The sequence below is a fragment of the Ammospiza nelsoni genome, chromosome 23 (genome assembly GCF_027579445.1).
Source record: "Ammospiza nelsoni isolate bAmmNel1 chromosome 23, bAmmNel1.pri, whole genome shotgun sequence".
NCBI classification, from domain to species: Eukaryota; Metazoa; Chordata; class Aves; order Passeriformes; family Passerellidae; genus Ammospiza; species Ammospiza nelsoni.
In genome coordinates this window covers 1,627,621-1,642,493 of record NC_080655.1, presented here as the reverse complement: position 1 = coordinate 1,642,493, position 14,873 = coordinate 1,627,621, and the positions used below count along the sequence as shown (strand labels likewise).

General features: G+C 52.9%; 1 protein-coding gene across 2 annotated transcripts; it reads left to right on the top strand.

Annotated features, from left to right (window-relative positions):
* Positions 1–123: 123 nt before the first annotated feature.
* On the top strand, positions 124–14,680 carry PPARD (peroxisome proliferator activated receptor delta). Of its 2 annotated transcripts, none has more exons than XM_059488024.1 (7): positions 124–358; positions 8,806–9,034; positions 9,679–9,830; positions 10,478–10,616; positions 11,185–11,387; positions 11,707–12,157; positions 12,553–14,680. In XM_059488024.1, exons 2-7 carry the CDS (start codon positions 8,905–8,907, stop codon positions 12,798–12,800), a joined length of 1,323 nt encoding a protein of 440 aa, XP_059344007.1. In that variant the 5' UTR covers positions 124–358; positions 8,806–8,904; the 3' UTR covers positions 12,801–14,680. The 2 variants fall into 2 exon arrangements, with proteins under 2 accessions (XP_059344007.1, XP_059344008.1); XM_059488025.1 differs by lacking the exon at positions 124–358 and adding an exon at positions 5,998–6,110.
* The last annotated feature ends 193 nt before the right edge of the window (positions 14,681–14,873 follow it).

Sequence of the window (14,873 nt, the reverse complement as noted above, 5' to 3'; positions counted from 1 at the left end):
TGAGGCAGAGGTGACATCCATGGTGAGGGGATGGGGCTGTCCCTGCTGGGAGGGGACAGCCCCAGGGTTTGCTGTCCCTCCTGGTCTTGGACAGATGCTGCCTGTGGCAGGGCTCCCTGCAGTCACCCTGGCCCAGGCTTCCAGCGTGCAAAAGAGGCAGTGTGTGTTTAAATTTCAGAGCTGCTGCTGGAGCCAGCCCAGCGTGCTCCCAGCAGCATAAATATCTGGCCTTCAGCACAGCCGTGGCAGCTCGCTGTGTGTCCTCCTGCAGGTTGCTCCAGTGCTGGTGTCCGTGCTGACATGGTGACCCAGCGGCGGCTGGCGGCGGCAGGCGGACAGGGACAGCTGCTCTGCAGAGGTAACCCTTCCCTTTGCATGCAGGCCACTCACCCAGGCACTTAGCACTGTTTCTGAAAACTTGGGGTAGGGAAGAGCAGCTTGCTTTGTCCACGATCTTAAACTTTTTAAAATTTAATTTTAAGTTCAAACTCTGTGCCTTATTTTTGTTCCGTTTCTGAATGTGATCTTATGGATTACTTTAGGAATTCACTGTGAAGACCGTGGTCTAATCCTGTTCTCCTCAGCTGGCTCTTGCTGTCAAAGCATAGTGACATAACATTTCATTATTTCACTGATGTTTATGATGGAAATTGGCTGTTGTAGATGAGGGAGGGCACACGAGATCCGGGGCTGCACGTGGGTCACCAATTACCCAACAGTCCCACACGTGACCCGGTGCTGGTGCTGTTGGACAAAGCTGGGCAGGCCGTGGCAGAGGCAGGACAGGGGTTTGGAGGAGGTGGTCAGCATGGCATGGGCGGGCACTGTCCTGCCTGCAGAGCTCTGAGGTGATTCCTGGAATCAGCGGTGCTGTGGCTGTCTGTTGTGGCTGTGGGTGTGTGTTTGCCTCAACACAGCTCTGAGGTGTTGAGCTGTTGTGGGTTCTGTGTCAGATTGGCGCAATGGTTACGCCATCTCTGTTCTGGTATTCAAGACAGACTTCCAAGGATCTTCACAGTGTGTGGAGAGGATTTTCTAATGAGCCCCGTGAGGCTTTGCTGATCAGAAGAGCATTGTTGTCCAGAATTGCTTTCTGGCGTTGATGGGCTCTGTCTTTCTTGCGTGAAGCCTTTTGAAAAATATGTATTTTTGTACAGTACATCTTGTTGCCCTCTGGGGAATATTTTGTCTGTGGCTATTGAATTATGGACTGGAAATCTGCAAATGTTCTTGGAGACAGAAGGATTGGCACAACAAGAGACTCTTGGGCTCCTCTGAACAACAGAACCTGACATACAAATGATGTTTTAATTGGGTGAGATGATGTTACAGGGCTTATGCCTGAAAGGTTATTTGCTGTCAGAGCCCAGCCTGGCTTGCCCTGACAATGACATTTTAGATGTCAGGGGTTTTGTGGTTTGTACTGACTCTTTTGCTTAGGGCAGGAACAATCTGATAACCACAGATTCGTCGGGCTGCATTTCTGCTTCTCATCAGGTGCTGCAGAGTAATCTCTGCTTTTTCCAGAAGTCTTTCTGTTCAGGGATGCACTGCTGCAGTAATTTTGGAGACTCTGGGAAAGTCTGGACAAGCAGAAATTATTTCCATAGTGAGGACAAGTAAGATTTTTCTGTGGAACTAGTTTTATTTTTTTGTTAATTATTCTGAAGTGTGCTTGCCTTGGCAGAATGCCTGGCAAATTGCTTTCCCAAAGCAGGGTTTAGAGTGGAATGATTGATGCCAGTATGAATCCTTTTGGTCAAGGAGATTGTGAAGTGCATCTTCCCCAAAATATGTTTTGTGATGACGTTCACTGGAGCCCTGCTTGACTGCAGGAAGGGTTCAGAGCAGAACTCAAGATGTATCTTAGTTTCATTATGACTTCTTGAAATGCTTTAATATTCACTGTTTCAGTCATAGTGTCTGGAAAATGTCTGTGTTCTCCAAGGCTTAGCCAAGAGCTTGTGAACATCTGGGATCGTTTTGGCCAGGTCTGTTTGGCTTTGCAAAGGGCTCTGAATTTCTTGTGTATGTTGGGGTGCTTTCCTGGGGACCTCACAGACAGGCTCTGCTCGAAATTTTGAGTTTTGGGGAGTCTGTGGTTTGCAGGGGAATCCTGACCATGGAGGAGGAAGTGGCAGGATAAAAGCACAGCACAAGTGTTTGTTCTGGTGCTGGGTCAAGACAGAACCCACCTCTGGGGCTGGGGCATGGGCACAGCCTGGTAACCCCCCTGGTATCCAAGCTGGTGCCATCAGGCTGCATTTCCTGACTTGCCCTGGTCTGGGAACTGGAACTTGAAATAGCAAAAACCAGAACATGCATGTTCAACCCTTGACAGATATGTGGGTTGGAGACAGGGAATGGTCTTGGTGATTTGAAAAGGCCAGATGAGCAGATAGGGAAGCATTTCTTTGATGGACTGTTAAGACAGACTTTACTGTGAAACACATGCCTATCTCATTAGGACAGGCTTTGTCAGGCCTTTCCTGGCAGGGCTTGTGTGACATGGCTTCAAAATAAGCAATGCTTTGTGCACTCATCTTTTTGATGGGAACCTAAGCTCAAACCCCTGTCCTGCCTGACTTGTTACAAGTGTTTTTCAGTGGAACTCTTGATTTCATCATATTGCCATCTGGGATATTTCTGAAAATGCCCAAATCAGCTTTTCACCTTCAAATTGTTTATATGGGTTCTGCTAGAGATGTTGGCTCTTGAAAGCTGTTAACCCCACGAGGGCTGATGGTCAGAGACCCTCATCTCTGAAACTATCCGTGGGTTCTCCTGTCCATGGGGTAGAACTTGTGTTGCGGAACTTAGGGACATGGGGATCTCTGGAAAAGGGCTCTTGCTGAGCATGAACTTGAGGAGCCTGCTGAGCTGCCAGCAGCTGGCTGTGTCAGGAAGCAGTAGCTGTTGCTGGCTGTGAGCTCTGTGGCTCACCCTGTACCCCCAAGACGGTGCCAAAGGCACGAGGATGTTATGAAAGGTGCGAATGCTTTGCTCAAGCATTTTGTTTTCTGGGGGCCAAGGCAGAAATCCAAATGGTCAGAGCACTCTGTGAGTCTTGGCAGGATCACACTGACACAGTGGCTGCTCCTTTCCTTGCTGAAAAGGCTGGGGAATCTGTGTTGTCCAGGCAGCTATTGCTCTGTGCATGTGGCCAAAAATAGCAAGGAAACAGCATTCCCATCTCATTCCCTGAGAGGGCGTTGTACTAGTTTGTGTGGAAAAGCAATTCTGGTGTTCTCTGGAGGTTTTCTTGGGGGGATGTGTGCAGTCAGCCTGGGACCCCTCTGTTTTGCTGCTCTGTGGCTGCAGGGGAGCTGCAGCAGACACAGCAATGTGCTCCATCCCTCTTGCTGCGCATGTTCCTGGCCCTGCTGAATCATCCAGCCTTTGCCTGGGCACAATTGCTCTCTGTCAGCTGTGTCCTGGGAGCAGAGCAGGGGGCTGGTGCCCAGGGTATTTTGCTAAAGTCTGCAAAACCAAGTAGCACTTCTCTGGGAGTCCAAGTGTAAACATAACAAGACTTACAGGCTGATGGATTCATTTTTTTCCTGGTTAATCCATGGGGTCTAAAATCTGTTGCTGCAAAGAGGAGGAGGCTTGCTGTTGGTTTTGTGGGCATTTTTGTGCATCTGGGAGCACTGGGAATGTAGCACTAAAACCAAGGGGCCTGCTGGATGTTTGGCTCCAGACAGAAGGCTGCATGCATGTGTGTGATCCTGAGTGACTCATTGGCTCACTGCTGCTTTTCTGCCCCCATTGCTTTTCTGAGGAGCTGATTGCCCCTTCCAAAGCATGGATGGCACTCACTGGTGTCCCAGTGACCCTGAGACTTTGGGGAAATCTAAGCTGGGTGCTGGTGTGTGCAGCACTGCCAAACTCGGCCTCACTGCCCGCCAGCAGTGCTCCCGTTCACAGCCACAGCTTGTTCCACTCGCCGCTTTCCTGGAGTTCCATTTCAGCGCTGCTCTGGGTCTGCAGCACCCTGTGCCCACTGTTTGCCTTGGGAAGTGGTGTTGCTGTTACTGTGAGCTCCTCCCTCAGCAGCCCTGTTCTATAATTACTGATGTTCCTGAAACCAGATCCTTCCACGTGTCCTGCTCAGGTTCGGGAGAACAAGGGGTCCCTAAGCAAACTGACTGCCTTGGAGTGCAGCCAGGAGGACTTCAGCAGTTTGGGAACACGTCATCTTCAGTGGTTCATTGAGTTCTGAGCCTCCAACCTCCTCACCTTTGGGATGCTAAAGGAAAGGGGAATATATCCCACACGCCCAGGTTTGCAGTGTGATCCCAAAGCATTGCCACAGTTTCACAGCCACCTCTGCTGGGCCCTGGGCTGTGGGGAGATGATCCTCTCTCCTTGCCAGACTTAATGATCTTCTCAAATAGCAGCACTTCTGTGCCATTTCAAGCTCTGAGAAGTCCCAGTGGTGTCACCTTTCCAGTACCTGCTTGTTTCCTTGCTTCTGTCCTTGTTCCAGTGGGTCAGACCCACGTGCCCCTCCTGGCCACAGATACTTTGGGCTGTCCTGACTTGACCACTAAACACAAATACCAGTCAGCAGTTGGCAGAATGAGATGTGCCAGTTTACTTCCTGAAAGTCATCCTGGAATGTCCTGTACAGGAATGTACAACAGGAGAAGATGGTCACAAGCAGTGCAGGGAGCTGATCTGGGGCTGGGCAGGCCAGACCTGCGAGTGTGACTGCAAACAGGTGTCAAAATCTGTAATGCAGGAATAAACAATGACACTTGGTGCTCATCTATTGCTCTGCACTTCCAAAACACGCTGTCTCCATGAGCTAATGCAGCCAGGGAATGATCAGGAAGGAAGCACTGTAAAAGTCCTGGGTTTGTTTCTTTGTGGTGGGTTTTGGTTTTGGTTGGGTTTTTTTCCTTATAATTAAAGAAATTGAAGTAGGGACCTGACCAGATTTGCTGAAGGTCACGGAGCAGCACCTCAATTAAGAGCTAAGAACTGTGCAGCTCTTCCCTGCCTGCCCTGCTGCTGCCCATCAGCCTCAGAGCCTGTAGGGCAGGGAGTCCCTCTGCTGGGAAGCTGCTGAGGGATGATTCCTCTGTCTTCCCATCTCTGCCATCTCAAGATTTTGGAGCATGCTTGCTGCTGGAGCCAGGGATGGCTGCAGCTCCTGGAGAAGAGCAGCCTGGCAGACCCTGCTTTGTGCATGGCTGAGAGTTCAGTGCCCAAAGTCTGCTCTTTTTTCTGTGTCTGCAATACCTCTCAGAGTCTGAACAAAGCCAGCAGCAAGTTCCTTTTGGAGCAAAATGTCATGACCTGGTTTTGGGGACAGCATCAATCATGGTACAAAAAGAGAAGAATCCAGCAAGTTTCGTAACCTTTTTAATGAGCTGGGGTTATTTCCCCCCTCAGTGCCCAGGAAGTGGGTGAGTTCAAACATGCAATAGATGTGTGATTCATTTGGGCAAGCCAGGCTGCTGCAGGCAGCTGAGGGAATCTCCTGCACCCTGTGTCACAAGTCCTGGAGTAATTAGCAGCAGCTAATGGTCATGGCAGCTCTGGCAGCACCCCTGTGCTCAGGGAGCCCAGCTCACTCCTGGGGAAGCACAGGGGGTTCACACTGGGCAGCCTTAGAGAGAGAATCACAGGACTGGGCTCTGGGGCATGGTGCAGCATCTAAGCAGATGCTTCAAGGAGAAAAATCTGTCCCAGAATGTCCATCCTGGTCAGTGCTGTGTGGGAGGGCTCTTCCTTGCTCGCTGTAGTAGTTTATTTTTGTGTGTTGCCTGCCTTGAGGCCAAGACTTTGAGTAAGGAAGGAAACACTCAGCTACTAAGTGCTGCTGAGATCTCATTGGCTAATGTGGGGGTATGCTGATCTTCCAGGAGCAAACATAAACATGTTTTCAGCGTTCCTCTCGCCTGTTTTGTACTCTCAGTTACCTTTCCTGTATTGCAGCATCTGCTTAGCTCTTATTTGGCTTTTATTAGTAGTAGCTGACGTGTAGGAGGAGGAACAGAAACTTGTACTTGATCAGCAGATCTTGGAAGCAGTGACACAACCTGAGGAAGTCTGCAAAAGGTGGTCAACCAGCAGCAATCACATCTCTTTTGTGGATTCAGGTCAGTTTTTGACTGTGGATTCAAAATGTGCTGCACATCACAGTGCTCACCCCTTCTGTTTCTTTTGGCTGTGAATTTGCTGAACTTTCTTGTCCAGAGGAATGAACACAAGCGAGGAGCACTCCCATGAGTTATTGGTTTCCTTCTGCCATTCTTTATGACCTCTTTTACAGCACAGTTGTATTGACCAACTGCTTTGAGCAGATCAGCTCTGTGACTTGACTCTTGGGAGGTTTGGATCTTTCTCTGGTGCTTTGCATGGAAACTCTGAGCTTGGCTCCAGGGTCTGTGTGCTAATCAGCAGGATTGGCTGCCAGGGAAGCTGCCAGGCCACAGGGGCACAAGCTGTTGGTTGAATGATCTGGAGGCTTGGATCTTGGTCAGCTTTGGAGAAGCTCTGCCTTCTTGCAGGGAAACCACAGTGAAGATTTGTCTCCTTTTAACTTCTACTGGTTTTTTCCTCTCCTGGTTGTGCCACGTCTCTCTCCCTGTTCCCACTGATGGTTTAGCTTGGCATAGATGCCAGCTTCTAGGAAAGACAAACCTGTTGCCCAGGCTGTTTGCAGCCAGCAGGCATCAGCCCAAGCCCAGAGCCAGCAAACAAACCCTCCCTGCAGAGGAAGCTGCTGGCTCAGCCAGGGTTACCAAAGCTCCTTGGAACAGGCATTGAGGCAAGGGCACAGCAAGTCATGAGATGCTTGCACAGACATCTGGGGCAAAGCAGAGAGCTCTGTCTGCAGTGGGTTTAAAGCAAGGGGCTTGTGCTGGATGCCAGGGAAAGGGGAATCTAATGAGCTGCTCATTAAGCTGCTGCAGGATAGATTTTCCACTGTAGACAAGCTTCTCGTGCCACAAGCTTACTCCACTAACTGCTCTTCCAGGCAAAAGTGTTTCCCTGATGTTGGTGTGATCATTTATATATAACCCTGAAAACAGTGAAGTTCATTCCCCTCCATCTCCAGTGAATAAGTTTTCCTGCCTGTCTGCCATGTCCCACCGTGTGGGATGTGTGAGCAGAGGCCAAGGATAACACAGCCCTTCAATGGTCCCTCAGTGCTGCTGTGGAGGCACGGGGAGGGAGCAGCCCCTGCCTGCCCTGCTGCCAGGAGCACAGGGCAGTGTGCTCACTGGTGCCACTCGTGTGCCTCACCTGGAAACAAAGCCACCTGTCCTGCAGTCTGAGTTCCCAGTGTGGAGGGAAAAATAAATCCCCCTCAGCCACAGGAGACCCAGGCTCTGGTACAGCACGAGCTCCAGGGGTGACTTGTGTTCTGGCTTTGTGACGTGTTTGTGTTCACCCTCCCACCTGCAGGTTTTGCTCTCTCCCTGAGCTGCTTCCTTGCTCTTTCAGAGAGCTCTGACCTTGATGTCTTTCCAGCAATCCAAGGAGCTGGCTGCAGCTCAAGTTGGAAGTGCCAGGTGTGAGGGTCTGCTGTGGGAGGGCAAACAAATCCAGGGAGTTCTGAGTCACTGCTGCCCTTGGCCGGCAAGCCCTGAGATGGGCTTGGGCACGGGGCACAGACCATGCCAGAGCTTGGGGCTGCCCTTATACAAGGCCCCTGCAATATCCTGCATTAGTTTAATTTGAGTCTGCCAATTGAGGCTCTCTTGGTTGAACCTGGATTTCAGTGGCTTTCCTGATGGGTATTTCTCCACTTAAAAATAACTCTCTTCAGGAAGTGGATGGAACTTTACATAAGATGTGCTTGAGATGTTAATTATTCAAGGAAGAGTCAGTTTAGGAATCAAGATCCAGCACGGTTGGGAGGGAGGTGGGAACTGCTCTGCCATAGCCGCGGTACCGGCGCTGCACCGTTTGGGTGGCTGGAGTTTTGTGGGCTCTTTGGGATGGAGTAAGGCAAACAAGGAGAGGAAGTGTGTGGGGGAGGATGGGGCCGTTCCTCCCACAGGAAACCCGGGATTAAGACACTGGTTGGATTGTGTGGCTGTTGGGATTGCACTGCTGGAGCCCGTGGCTGAGCTCGGCCCGGCAGCTGCGCAGAGCAGCAGCAACACGTTCAGCCCTGCTCTTGGCAGAGAAGCCGAGTGAAAACAAACACAAAGGCTGCAACTGGCAGCACTGACGGGAAGGAGTGTGAGTGCAGGGCTGACAGGAAGCAATCAGTCTTGCAGATGGCTTGCATGGGCCAGGGACTTTTAGCCGCTGCCTGCTGCTGCACTGAGCCCTCTCCCCCAGTATCTTCCACCCACGGGCACAGTGTGCCCTGATCAGCTGCAGATCCCAACCCAGGCTCTGCCATGGCTGTTACAGAGGGTGAAGCCAGCCCTGTTTTGATCCTTCTGGAGGTGTTGGCTCTATCAGACCCTGGCCCTGGCTGCTACCATCACATCCCAGGTCACTGGCGGCTGTGGAGGACATTGTCTGGACAGCATTTCTGCTATGGCACTTGTAAGCTGGGTCTTCCCAGTCCCTGGGTGGCCACTTCCAGTCCCTGGGTGGCATCTGGGCTGGTTTGTGGTCTGCTGGGCTTTAAAAACACTTCTGTGAGCTTTTGCTTCCTTGAATCCTACAGAATATTTATTCCACAGTGCAGAGGGATCTTTAAATGGGCTCTGCTCTGCATGTCTCACTGGCCAAGGAGCTGGCTCAGAGCAGGAGTGGTGGGTTGGTGACACTGCCCTGCTGCTGAGCTGCTCCCTGCAGCACTCAGTGGCCTCTTTCCATGTCCTGCAGGCTAGCAGGAACAGCCTGGTGGGGTCCATCTTGGATAGACGCGGATGATGCCAGAGCTATGACAGGGATTGCAGTCTTGGCACTGAGGGGTGATCAATTATGGAACAACTACAGGAGGAAGTACCTGAGGTCAAGGAAGAGGAAGAGGAAGAGGCAGTGATGGTGGCAAGTGGAGCCTCAGACCCAACTGGAGGACCAGACAGCTCGCTGCCTTCGAGCAGCTGCACAGGTGAGTGGAGCCACAGGAGCTCATCCTGTGGGGCATCCAGGTGCCCACAGCCCCCAGGCAGCATGCCCAGCTGCAAGGGCAGATCTGTCCCGAATGGAGTTCAGCTGAACTGAACATTTCACATTTATTTGTGAAATAATGCTCCAAGTTATGGAGAGGCTTACTTCTTCCTCTGAGGTCACTGCATGTCCATTGGCAAAGGGTTTTGGAATGGAAATTAAAAGGACGGGCAGGAAACATTGTGCTTCGGAGCCAGGGGCCTCCCAGAGTGCTTGGGAATGCTTCCTTGAACACTTTTTGGGGTCCTCAGAGCAAAGTGATTGTAAGGCTCCTCCAGAGCCCTTGATGTTCCAGCTGGGATATCCTGTGCCAGCAGCCGGCCAACAAGGGATTATAAAATCTGCTGGTTGGGGTTTCATTGCCAGGACATGAATGCCAGAGGGAAGAAAGGAGCATTGATGTGGAGTCTGAGCTGCTGGGGCATTCTTGGCTCTGTTCATGGCATTTGCCTGCAGCCAGTGCCAGATTCCAGATGTGATACCAGGGCCAGGCAGGACAGGGCTGGAAATCAGCCCTACAGCTGGAGGAGCTGGCCATACCAGGAGCTGTGACACGGAAGGACGTGTCCCTGTGTGTGTTTGCAGACCTGTCACAGAGCTCCTCTCCCTCGCTGTCGGACCAGCTGCAGATGGGATGCGAGGAGGCGGCGCTGGGAGCGCTGAATGTGGAGTGCAGGGTCTGTGGGGACAAAGCCTCGGGCTTCCACTACGGCGTGCACGCCTGTGAGGGCTGCAAGGTGAGTCCCAGGGACAGCTGGGTCCAGCTGCACCACGCAGGGGTTAGGTCCCAGCAACTGGGCTGCCTCCTCACACAAGATTTGCAGCAAAACAGGGATTCGGGATTGATTGTAAAAAACTCAGCCTGTCTAGAATGGGGCAAGTATAGGCAGGCTGCAAATACTGCCCTGGGAAGAGGGCTGAGACCTGTGTGGCCCAAACCTTGCCTTGTCATGCTTTGTTGTGTAAGGCAAATCCATCTGTCCCAATAGGGACCCTGAGTTTACTTTTAAAAATAGTTTCTGTGCTGCAGATCAGCAGTGAGCTGTGTATTTATCTCCCTGGGATCACTGGCTGCAGCTTGGATGTTCCTCTGGAATTCTTTCCCCTGTTGCAGATCCAGCAGGGTTGCGTTAGCCGCCCAGATCCTGCCAGACATTCCTGCAGGCTGGGGTTGGCCATGGCTGGTTCCTCCATCCCTCTCTGTGGGCTGCTGGCACAGTCACAGCACCAGGCATGGGGTGCCCCCACAGCTCTTCCTCTGCAGCTGGGATAGACCCCCAGAGAGACCCAGGGCTCCCCCTCCTGAGCCTCCCTGCAGCTCCTGGGGATAACAAACCAGCCTGGCCCCAGACTCCATGTCCCCCTGCTCCCTCCCTGCCTGCAGGGTTTCTTCCGCCGGACGATCCGCATGAAGCTGGAGTACGAGAAGTGTGAGAGGAGCTGCAAGATTCAGAAGAAGAACAGAAACAAGTGCCAGTACTGCCGCTTCCAGAAATGCCTCTCGCTGGGCATGTCACACAATGGTGAGTGTCACTGCTGCCAGCTGGGTGACACAGGGCCAGCTGCCCTCCTGTGAAGGATGCCCATGGCCTGCTGTGCTTTAGCCCGTGGCTCTTCCTGCTAGGGGATCACTCAAACCCAGTGCTTCAAGCATTTGACTCCTCTTCCCCTTTTTCTGTATGAGAAGGGGCTGTTCATTCCCCCCATGCAATGTAGCTGCTGGCACTTGGCTGTCCCTTATGGACAGGCACCAAGGGAACTGGACACACAAATTGATTTTCTGTGCTGAGACTTTTACACTTCAGGTGTAAGAATCTCAGACCCAGACAGGCAAAGGTGTTTATGTGGGAAGCAGGGTTTGAGCAAGAGCCAGAGGAATGGGATGGGAGACTGGGTGTGAGGAATCAGCAGTGGCTGTTTCATGCAGGTGTTAGTGCTGGAGGAACTGCAGCCTGGAAAAGCATTGTGTTGTGTAGCTGCAGGTGTTCTCCAGCACACCTGTCTGTCTGCAGTGGCAGAACAAGCTGCTGCCCCTCTGGATGCATCTCCTGGGGTGCCTCTGGTGTCCTGACCCCCAGTTTTGCCCCCCAGCAATCCGCTTTGGGCGCATGCCAGAGGCAGAGAAGAGGAAGCTGGTGGCAGGGCTGACAGCGAGCGAGATCGGCTGCCAGAACCCACAGGTGGCTGACCTGAAAGCTTTCTCCAAGCACATCTACAACGCCTACCTGAAGAATTTCAACATGACCAAAAAGAAGGCAAGAGGTATCCTGACCGGAAAGGCCAGCAGCACCCCAGTAAGTTCCCTCCCAGGGCAGGTGGGGTTGGCCGTGGCCAGCACGGGGGACTGTTCTCTGGGAGATGCTGCACGTCTCCCTGCTGCCCCAGCTGTTCCACATGCAGCCAGGTGGGCTCTGCATGTCCTGCCCCTTGCTGGGAAAAACCCCATTGCTCTGCACACTCGTGCTGTGGTGGGTGGGTGCAGATTACCTGGGCACTGTCAGCCCCAGAGGCAGGGCACAGCACAGGGACAGACAGACAAACATGACAGTCCTGAGCAGAGCTGGCACCTCGAGTCCCCACAGCAGACTCCTAACTTGCTTCTTGTCCAAGCAGCCTTTTGTGATCCATGACATGGACACGTTGTGGCAGGCAGAGAAGGGGCTGGTGTGGAAGCAGCTGGTGAACGGCATCCCCCCCTACAAGGAGATCGGGGTGCACGTGTTCTACCGCTGCCAGTGCACTACGGTGGAGACCGTGCGGGAGCTCACCGAGTTCGCCAAGAGCATCCCCAGCTTCGTCGGCCTCTACCTCAACGACCAAGTGACTCTGCTCAAGTACGGGGTGCACGAGGCCATCTTTGCCATGCTGGCCTCCATCATGAACAAGGACGGGCTGCTGGTGGCCAACGGCAACGGCTTTGTGACCCGCGAGTTCCTGCGCAGCCTGCGCAAGCCCTTCAATGAGATCATGGAGCCCAAATTCGAGTTTGCTGTGAAGTTCAACGCGCTGGAGCTGGATGACAGTGACCTGTCCCTGTTTGTGGCTGCCATCATCCTGTGTGGAGGTGAGCGGGTGCCCTTGGCCGTGCCAGGGTCAGGAAGAGTTGTCCCTGCTTAGAGGTGGTTCAGAGGGGGCTAGGGGAGCTGAGCTGCGGCTGGGCTTGAGGTCAGCCAGGGATGTCTGAGGGCCATGAGAGAAGAACTGAACACTTCCAAAAAGCTTCTCTGTGGAGGTGATGCCTGGCAAGCTTGGACCAACAGCAAGGAATGCAGAAATGGCATCTCCTTCTCATGTGCTGCTGTGGAATACCTCTTTCAAGGGCACGCTTCTCCCCTTTCTAGCTGATGAGGTTGAGTCATGGTGGGTGGGTTACAGTCCCTGGCTCCCTTTCCCCAGCAGCAGAGTGTACTTTGGAGGGCTGCACCACGACCCTGCAGTTCCCCTGCTTCCTCTCCACAGACCGCCCTGGCCTGATGAACGTGAAGCAGGTGGAGGAGATCCAAGACAACATCCTGCGAGCGCTGGAGTTCCACCTGCAGTCCAACCACCCCGATGCCCAGTACCTCTTCCCCAAGCTGCTGCAGAAGATGGCTGACCTGCGACAGCTGGTGACAGAGCACGCCCAGCTGGTGCAGAAGATCAAGAAGACAGAGACAGAGACATCTCTGCACCCACTTCTGCAGGAGATCTACAAGGACATGTACTAAGGACCTGTTATTTATGAGAATGAAGCCAAGGATTCCCATCAATACTCTTTGTACAGGAACAAAGAAAACCCTTCCCAGTGTCTTCCATTTCTCCTACTGGAAACTCTTTTCTACGTGACCCTGACGTACGGTACATAGGGCAAGATGCCGTCAGGATTTGCAGGTGCCTCCTGCTTGGCCAGGGCTTCCATTAACACACACTAACAAATCTGCAAAGCTGCTGTTCCCCTTCCTGTGGCCCAGCTCTGGCTGCCCAGTTTACGTGGCTCAGGCAGCAAGGTCACTGTGGGTGGGGAGCCCTGGTCCTTAGGAGGGCCAGGGGGGTGCAGGGGCCAGCAGGGCTGACAGCAGCACTTAGAGGTGTCTGTATTCTCGTTTGTTTGCACTCCCAAGGACGTGGTCCTGAGCCATGAAGTCTGGGACAGTGTGATGAAAGGATGTTTCTCTCTTTCCCAAAGAAAAGCTCTGGAGTATTTGAACACAGGTAGGGCTGTCCCAGAGCAGACCCTCAGCTGCAGCCCCCCTGTGCTCTGCAGTGTGTTCCTGTCTCTCAGTGGGGCTGTGGGAACTCTGCCTTCCTGGGTGCTGGGTGGGAGCCTTTGCTCCTGGCACCCTCGTTCCGTAGGGAACATCTCCCTTGGCACCTCAGTAGGAGAGAGGCTGGGATGGGGAAGTAGGAGTGAAAGGATTTGACTCCTTAAAATTCACCTTCAGAGCAGAGGCACAGAATCTATGGCTTCCACAGGCTGCTCTGCACAGACCTGAGTTACAAAAAAGGTCTGTGGAGGGTCAGAGGCCTTGAGCTGGTCAGGGTTTGGTGTCCTGCCTCAGTTTCCCCTCTGTGAAAGAGACCTGGACTGTCACATGCTGCCTGCTCAGAGCAGGAGCACGAGGATCTGTTAGTGCATTGGTTGCAGAGAGCTTTGCAGCTGTAAATGCCAGGGATTTATAACCAGGGAGGGGGTGGTTGGGATGCTCACAACGAGCTGGAGCTTCCAGAGAGCGTGGCTGTGGCAGGGAAGCTGCCAGTCCCCCTCTGCCCCCGTTCCCAAGAGTGGCAACAGCTCCAGGCTTGGAGGTCTGCCTGATCCCAGCACCACTGTGGGACTTTACCTCACAACTCCTCACAGCTGTAGTGAAACACCACGGTGCTGCCTGGGCCAGGCCAGGCCCCTGCTGTGGGGGCTGTGTCCCTTGGGCTTGGGGCAGGGGGAGGATGGACCTGGCAAGGGCTCAGTTTCCCTTCCAGGATAATGCAAGTGACACTTCCCTGTCTGCAGCTCCTGGCCCCCTGTGTCCTGAGCAGCCTTATTCAAATGCTGATATTCCCTAGGAGGGGTTGTGGGAGCAAATTATTCGGTTTTATTTTACTTTCCTCCTCTTCAGGGTAGCAGATTTCCCTGGTGCAATAATTCCTTTTAAAACCCAAAGGGGAAGAGCACTGGGCTTTCCCTCCCCATCACAGGGCTGGCCGGTCCCAAACCTCCCCCTGCTCCACACTCCTCAGTTTGCCGTGCCTCAGTTTCCCTGCCCGCCCTCCCCTCCCTACCTCGCAGGGGTGTTGGGAATCACCGTTTGTGAAGCACTTTGAAGCCCTCTGGGGGAAGGCACTGGAGACGTGCGTGTGCTGGTTGGAGCCCGGGGATTTGTCCCTCCCAAAATCCCGGTGCTGTCCCCACCCCGGTGGCAATGCAGGACTCGTCTGGGAAATGCCCATCGCCTGGGAAACTTTTTGCTCTTCCTTCCTCGACAGTATAACAACCCTCAAACTGAAATGTATATTTTTGCTAGAAGTACAAACCTCCAAGTGTTTTTAATAATATAAATAGTGTCCACAAACTGACTTGACTTTAAATAAATCTGAATTAAATATTTAAGAACCTCTTAGCATCCAGCCTGTCTTTGTGGGCTTTCTCTCAGCACCTGGGTGCAGCTGTCCGTGGGAGAATTTCCAGCAGAGGTGATGGGATTTGCTGTGATTTCCAGGGATTTGCTGTGATTCCTGGGGCTCTGTAATTCCCAGATCTCATACCTGCTGCGGTTTTCTTGCCTGCAAAGCTAAAGCAGCAGAAA